Genomic DNA, 8,473 nt, shown 5'->3' with positions numbered 1-8,473 from the left:
ACACACACACACACACACACACACACACACACACACACACACACACACACACACACACACACACACACACACACACACACACACACACACACACACACCACACTGACCTCTCTGAGCGGTTCGTTCAGCTCCCCCAGAATGCTCTCCCGTCAAACATGTGTGTTATCTCCACGTGACGACAGACCCATTGTCATGATAATCATAACCTCCGCTGGTTCTGGCTTGATCACGCCTTAATCTCCATCATCTCAATGACGGAGTCCCAAAAGGCCACACTATTCTCTTTCTAGCCCACAGGGCTCTGGTATGTAGTGCACTACAGTATGTAGAGGATAGGGTTCCATCTGGGACTCAAACCCCTATGACTGCAGTTATTTATCACCCTAATGATGGCAGGGCGTGATGCCTTCATCCCATTGGCTAGTAGATAGGACACATTCGGACTTTGTTGAGGGACGTTTCCGTTCGATATTCTGTGTAGCGACCCCATTAACGTGATTACTTAGCTGTCACCTGTAGACTTCTCCAAATGGCACCCTATTCCCTATTTAGTGCCCTACTTTTGATCAGGGACCATTAGGCTCTGGGGTTCTATAGGGTCCTGGTCTAAAGAAGTGCACTATATTGGGAATAGGGTTCTATAGGGCCCTGGTCTAAAGTAGTACACTATATAGGGAATAGGGTTCTATAGGGCTCTGGTCTAAAGTAGTGCACTATATAGGGAATAGGGTTCTATAGGGCTCTGGTCTAAAGTAGTGCACTACATAGGGAATAGGGTGCCATTTGGGACCGGGTCTATGTTTGCTGTAAATAAGGGACATAGTGTATTTTTTTAATTTAACCTTTATTTAACTAGGCAAATCAGGTAAGAACAAATTCTTATTTTACAATGACGGCCTAGGAACAGTGGGTTAACTGCCTCGTTCAATTGGCAGAACGACAGATTTGTACTTTGTCAGCTCGGGGATTTGATCTAAGCAACCTTTACGGTTACTGGTCCAACGCTCTAACCACTAGGCTACCCGCCTACAAAATGTTTATCATGATACCACTAGTGTAAACAAAGATTGAATTGTAATGTAGTCTAATAAATGTCTAAATGTGGCCACGCTTTATGTTTGTCAACAAGTTCATCGTTATGCTATTGGAATGCTATGAACGTGGGATTGTTTTTGTGTTTATATTGAAGATTTGACAGCCTCTACATATGATATATACCAATAGATCTCTGTTCATACGTCTCTTAGAAGTGTCATAGGAGCCCCTACAAAATGTTTATCACGATACCACTACCTCGCTAGCGTCCTGAATCTTATTCTCCCGTTGTCATGGTGATTGTTGATGTGTTTTTTTGTGTACTTAAAATATAGTTTTATTCTATTTCATGATTTCTGTCTTTTTGCAGGAAATCGTCAACTTCAACTGTCGTAAGCTGGTGGCTTCGATGCCTCTGTTCGCCAACGCCGACCCCAACTTTGTGACGTCAATGCTGACCAAGCTGCGTTTTGAGGTGTTCCAGCCCACGGATAGCGTGGTTATGGAGGGGACCGTCGGCAGAAAGATGTACTTCATCCAACACGGGGTGGTCTGCGTCATCGCCAAGGGCAACAAAGAGACCAAGCTGTCTGACGGGTCCTACTTTGGAGGTAGGAAAGATGTCACCTGTCGCCTCTGTTATAATATCCACACTGACACACTACTAACAATGAAACAATTTGTATCTTTATTTATTTCTATAATCTTTATTTAWCTAGGGCAAGTCAGTTTAAGAACAAATTCTTATTTACAAATGACGGCCTACACCGGGCCAAACCCGGACGACGCTGGGACAATTGTGCGCCGCCCCTATGGGACTCCCAATCACGGCCGGTTGTGATACAGCCTGGAATCAAACCAGGGTCTGTAGTGGTACCTCTAGCACTGAGATGCAGTGCATTAGACCGCTGTGCCACTCGGGAGCCCCATCAGTGGTGTAGTGGTAAGACACTAGGTGGATAAATACTGATCATCATTCGTGTTGAGTAAAGTAAGGTTCCCTCTACTTTCAATGCATTTTTCCTCCCATTTTCCTACCATTTTTCCTACCATTTTTCCTACCATTTTTCCTACCATTTTTCCTGCCATCCACTACACCACTGGAAACAATGTACTGTAATTACGTAGCTTTGGGATGGTGAGTATTTGAAGGTTGAAGTTTTAAGTGTATTTGCCATGTGTAATGAATACATTTTGGGATCTTACTCATTGGAGATCTCATAATAAAAACACAAATAAACACAATAAAACACACAAAAACACAATTAAAACACAATTAAAACAAAATTAAAACACAATATAAACACAATTAAAACACAATTAAAACAATAAAAACACAATAAAACACAATAAAAGTTTGAATGTGGACGGTGTCAATACTCGCCCCTGGGGGACCCCGCATCGTTCCGAGATATTTGTTTGATTTATTTATGGAATTTATTTGACAGAGACATTTGCCATTTAATCAATATTTCAGTGTTCACTTAATATCAATGTTGATGTACCGGCGTTAGCCAAATAGGCAAATTTAGCTACATTTGGGCCATAGTTCCTGGGGATGGGGAGTGGAAATAGGATGTTGTCGATACGTAACCCCGGGCAACCTCACATGGGTGCTGGAGGAGTTAGGGGGAGATTCCCAGGGATGTTGTTCTCCAAACATAATCCATTTGATTCATTAGATTAATTTATATGACTCTGTGTCACAGACAAGACAATAAATTACACAAATCATCTCACAAAGGGCTTTGGATTTAGTTGAGGTTGAGCTTCGTGGTGGAGTTACCACTGTGTCTATTAAACTGTAACATGAGAATATAATCCATTCAACACGAAGATTAACACAAAACGAAATGTGTGTTATGCCTGTGCACTGTATTGAACATGCATTCATGATCAGCAAAAGATTTGTGAAATCTAATAAATAAATAGATTAAAAAACGAAATAGAACTAAAGGAGGCCAGAAAGAGAGAGAGAGACACACACACACAGACAGACAGACAGAGAGAGAGAGACGAACAGACAGACAGAACCAGACAGAACACAGACAGACAGGCCGAGACCAGACAGACAGACAGACAGACAGACAGACGAGACAGAACACAGAGAGAGACAGAGACTTTAGACAGAACAGACAGACAGACAGACAGACCGACACGACAGACCAGACAGACAGACAGACAGACAGACAGATCAGACATGACAGACAGAGACAGACAGACAGACACAGAGAGAGACAGAGACAGACAGACAGACAGACGACGACAGACAGACAGAAATGAACAGACACGACAGACAGACAGACAGACAGACAGCTTCCCTTGTTAATACTCCTACATTTTTTTTTACTAAAATGAAACTGTTTTATTTTGCTGATCTGACTGGCGATAGAAGGACCAGATGAGGTCAGAACAAACTGTAAGCTCTAAAATTGCATTAAGTGCTCCGTCTGTGGAGTTAGTCCAGAAAACACGGCTCTTTTTTGTGTTTTATCGACTTATATTGATGATATGATAATTTATTCTGACTCTCTGTCCTCTGGTGCGTAACAGTACAGTACATGGGGCTCAACACACACAGCTCTGTTTCATAATGAGAATATCAGCCATTTTGTTAACAGTTTGTTTTTGGAAATCAAAATATTCATACTGTATATTGTGTTTCCCTTTTACATAGAAATAGGGCATGATGAAATAKGTTTAATATTTAATGTAAATTATATTATATTATATCCCTGTGGCGCTAGGCTAGGCTATTCTAGTCAGCGTTTCTGATGAGAATGATCCCGGATCCGGGATGGGTAGTCCGTAGAGGTTTTAATGTACAGGTGCRGACAAAACAAACGCCAAGTGGTCGGTTGACAATSTATTCTATAACTGAATCATTCTTCCGWTCCCTGCAGAGATCTGCCTGCTGACTCGAGGCAGAAGAACGGCCAGTGTTCGCGCYGAGACGTACTGCCGTCTGTACTCTCTGTCTGTGGACAACTTTAACGAGGTCCTGGAGGAGTACCCCATGATGAGACGGGCCTTCGAGACCGTGGCTCTGGACCGGCTGGACCGTATAGGTGACAATTTACAGAGGGCCATCAACCTAGGATTGGTTTCCCAAAGCCTTTCGTAGCTACAGTAGTATGATATTCCTCTCAAGAACCTCTCAACCTAGGATTGGTTTCCCAAAGCCTTTCGTAGCTACAGTAGTATCATATCCTCTCAAAAACCTCTCAACAACCTAAAACAATTTGTAAAACGAAGGCATATTGCTGTATCTACATAGTGGTGGTTTTGTGGGCAGCGAGGAGAAAAAATAACTGCGTGCGGCCAGTCACCTGGATCTGTGCCACTCATGTGGCCACATCACTGTGCCTATAGCGTCACTGTGGCCATCATTCGCACGTGCCTTGCTGTACAGTTGCTAGCAAGGTGCCAGTCCACTGTCGTGCCACTCACTGTGGCCCCAGTCATTTGTGCCATTCACTGTGCCACTCCACTGTGGCGCAGTCATTGTGCACAGTACTATGTGCCAGTCACTGTGCCAGTCACTGTTGCTAGTCACCTCCGTGCCGATTCAACTGTGCCACTCACCTGTGCCATAATCTCAACTGTGCCAGTTACCGTGCCATCACTGTGACAGTCACTGTGCCAGTCACTTGGCCAGTCACTGTGGCCATCACTGTGCCACTCACCTGCCAGTCACTTGTGCTAGTCCTGTGCCATCACGGTGCTGCTTATGTCACGTGCCAATCACTGTGCCAAAAACCTCGCCTTTCGCCCCAAACCGTTTGTTTTTGCCAAAAGTTTTCACGTGCTAGGTCACTTGCCAGCACTTGCTAGTCACTGTGCCACTCACTGTGCCATCACTGTGCTAGTCCACTGTCCAGTCCACTTGCTAGTCACTGTGCCACTCACTGTGCCGTCCTAGAGCAGCTCTACCGCACTATATGTTATTCCTATCGTACTGTCTTCTAGCAGTAAATTATAACCGTGAAGATTTACACTCGTCTGGAACTCAGTGAATAAGAAAGTGTGAGAATTAAAATTTAGACGTAACCGATGCTGACCATATCTTAATCTCAGTTACTTCTAGTTTTATTTTCAGAAGGGTGCAGACCGATTAGTCTTCGTTGCCCTGAGGTAGAAAGCATTGTCGTTAGAAAAGGCTCCTCATTTAGCTGTGGTTATGAGATGTGATGAACAGGCCAGGGTTGATAAGCACCTTCTATGGTGTGCAGACCAAGCCTCTCTCTAATTCTGTTTCTCTCCCTCTAATTCTGTTCTCTCTAATTCTGTTCTTCTCTCTTTGCTAATTTCTGTTTCTCTATGATTCTTCATCTTTTCTCTCTAATTCTGTCGCCTATTCTGTGTCTAATTCTGTCTCTCTAATTCGTTGCTCTAATTCTGTTTCTAATGTCCTCTAAGATTTCTGTTTCTCTCTAATAATGTTGTCTCTTCATAATGTTCTGTTCCTCTCATTCTGTTTCTCTCTAATCTAGTTTCTCTCTCATTTCCCGGTTCTTCTGCTAAGTTCTTGCTTCTCTCTCATTCCTGTTTTCTCCTAATTCTTGTGCTCTCTCATTGCTTTTTCTCTGCTAATTCGTGTTTCTCTCTTAATTCTGTTCTCTCTAATTCGTTTTCTTCTTAATTCTGTCTTGGAAACAGAATTATGAGAGAAACAGAATTAGAACGAACCGAATTAAGAGTAAACAGAATTAGAGTCGAATCCAGACACCAGAAGAAGCAGAATTATGAGAGAACCACAGAATTAAGAGAAAAACAGAATTAGAGAGAAACAGATTAGAGAGAACAGAATTAGAGAGAAACATAAGAGAAGAAACAGGACTTAGAGAGGAAACAGAATGGAGAAAACTCTTCCATATTTCTTTTCTCTCTCATTCTGTTTCTCTCCTAATTTCTGTTCCTCTGAATTCGCTTCTCTCTAATTCTTGGTGTCCCATTCTGTTCTCCCAATTTCTGGGTTCGCTCTAATTCTGTTTCTCTCTTATAATTCGTTTTCGTCGTGCCAATTCTGTTTCTCTCTACATTCCTGGGTTCGCCTCTAATTCTGTTCTCTCGAATTCTTTTCTCTCCATAATCTTGTGTTGCTCTCTAATTCTGGCCTCGGCTCGTCTAATGTCTGTTTCTCTTCTAATTCTTGCTTTCTCTCCAATTCTGTTATTCTCTGCTCATTCTTGTTTCCTCTCTAATTTCTGTTCGCTCTAAATCTGCTTCTCGACTAATTCTGTGTTCGCTCTCTAATCTGTATTCTCTCAATTCTGTTTCGCTCTTAATTCTGTTTCTCTCTAATTCGTTTCTCTCCAATTCTGTTTCTCTCTCATTCTTGTTTTCCCTCTCAGTTCTGGTTCCCTCTCTCATTCTCCCCTCTCATCATTCTGTTCCCTCTAATTCTGGTGTCTCTCGTAATTCTAATCAAAATTATGACGAGCCATCAGTCCCAATAGAGTGACTTGCATACAGATACAGTATTACATAATCTTTTCCTCTCTTTTACTTTCTGTCTCTCTACAGAAATGAGTGAACTCTATGCTCTCAACACTGAAGTCCAACCCTAAACTTCAGGGAGCTGTGAACCTCCTGGAGAACGCGATCATCCAGAGGATCGTACAGCAAGACCGGGACATGGCCATCCAGAGCAACACCTCTCCCCTGTCCCTGGATCCCGACGCCCCATTCCCCACCTCCACCCCGGGGGTCATCTGGGGTCCCTTGGTCCAGGGCCCCCTCCAGGCCGCTGCAGCCACCACCTCCCTGGCTCTRGCCTTCTCCCACTCCCAGCTCCACGCCCAGCTCCCGCCGATCCTCTTTCACCGTCCGCTCTCTGTCTCCGAGTCGTTCAAGGATCCTAGAGGCCACCATCTGCAGAGGGGCATGTTTGTGGGCGTGTCCAGTGGCTGTGGCTCCGGGGCTGCATCTCCAGGCGGTTCTGTGAAGTTCCGTTCTGGAGTGGACACTCCGATATTAGCCTCGCTCCGGGCGCAGCATTTAGTCTCCACAGCCTCCTCCATTTATCCTCTGTCACCTATAACCTCCATGTACCAGCCCACCTCCTCCATCACCTCCACCGACTTCCAGGCTCAGCCCAGCAGAGCCTCTCCCTTCTCCCTGGGCCAGGGCTCCATCCGGGAGTATCCACCCTCCTCCTGCATGGCCCAGCTCCAGCACCACCACCCCTACGGCCCACCACAGACCCACCAGCAGGAGGCATCAGGGAGGCCCACCATGGGCACGCCGAGATTCCCAGCCCACTCAGSCCCCTCWGGTTCCACCCTAAGCCCTCTCATCTGTAGCTCTGTCAGCCCCATCCTGAGCCAGCTACAGAACTCTCACTCTGACACTACCAGCGCTCAGCAGCACGTCCAGATGGGACCTGGTCATCAGGAGAGAGCAGGCCACCTCCTCCTCCCCCACTGCCCCTACACGACCACAAGCCCTAGCAACCCCACCCAGCACCACAGCTCCAGTGGGTTTCTATCTATATCTATCCCAGAACAGGCCGGCGTTGGAGGTGTCGGAGTCCCATCGTCCCTGGTGCATCACAGTCTGGCAGGCCTCCACCCCAGTCTCCTYCCACAGGTTCTCCCAGAGCACTCTGCTCATTCTTCCCACTTTGCCCTGGCCTCGCTGGCCCAGTACGGGTCAGGGGATGGCTCCCCGGCCTGTACCCCACCGGTAACACACAGCCCCACCATCCAGAGCCCGCTGACAGGCAGGACGGTGCTTCAGCTCCACAGCCAACCCTCCAGCGCCAATGGCTCTCACAGCTCCCTCACCCCACAGACATCATGCCCTCCCCAGGTAGATGGGAGAGGGCAGAGGGCAGAGTCCCTGGTGGATCTATTCACGCAGGATGTCAGGACTATCTCCACTGTTTCCACCTCGGGCTCACACAGCTATCTACCCCAGGAAGCGTCTCTCTCCATACCGTCTCTCTCCATACCTTCAGGGGGGCTTGGTTCCTCTCTCCCCATGATGGGTGGTAGCAGTAATAAATGGTACAGCCCCATCCCAGGGCACGCCACTCCTCTGAGTCACTACACTCCCRTGGGATCTGAACCTCCAACTGCCGTGAGCCAAGAAGCACCGAACTCTTCGCAGCCCATCCCCAGCCGTCCTGTTACATCCGGGGCAGAGTACACCGTCTCCAATCTCCCTTCCAACTTGTGAGGTTTAAAAACACCCTCCTGCCATGCCTGAACTATGGGGAAATTGTCTTCACTATTGGTATTGTATTTATTTATTTTTTAATCGCTAGTGTAGGTTTTATATTATTCAAGGAGGGTGTGAGGGAGTGCGTATCTATATTGCAGGAAAAAGACTTAGGATAAAGATGTATTTTTTTAATGCAGATTGAATGAACAGAGTGAGTTCCCAGCGGGCGAAACCAGTTCTGGTTGTAAGCGATTGGTAATGATGTCATTTC

The 8,473-nt window shown here is 45.9% G+C and overlaps 1 protein-coding gene across 1 annotated transcript in view; it reads left to right on the top strand.

Moving 5' to 3' along the window:
- LOC112071848 (potassium/sodium hyperpolarization-activated cyclic nucleotide-gated channel 4-like) overlaps positions 1-8,448 on the top strand; it is an 18,178-nt gene extending 9,730 nt beyond the window's left edge. The window contains exons 2-4 of the mRNA XM_024139274.2: positions 1,406-1,646; positions 3,939-4,138; positions 6,613-8,448. Of these exons, the coding sequence (XP_023995042.2) occupies positions 1,406-1,646; positions 3,939-4,138; positions 6,613-8,217 (2,046 nt within the window). The 3' untranslated portion in view covers positions 8,218-8,448. The remainder of the gene's footprint in view (positions 1-1,405; positions 1,647-3,938; positions 4,139-6,612) is intronic.
- The last annotated feature ends 25 nt before the right edge of the window (positions 8,449-8,473 follow it).

Source organism: Salvelinus sp. IW2-2015, unplaced genomic scaffold (assembly GCF_002910315.2).
Source record: "Salvelinus sp. IW2-2015 unplaced genomic scaffold, ASM291031v2 Un_scaffold1741, whole genome shotgun sequence".
NCBI classification, from domain to species: Eukaryota; Metazoa; Chordata; class Actinopteri; order Salmoniformes; family Salmonidae; genus Salvelinus; species Salvelinus sp. IW2-2015.
The sequence above is the reverse complement of the archived record's forward strand: the minus strand, read 5'-3'. Positions and strand labels throughout refer to the sequence as shown.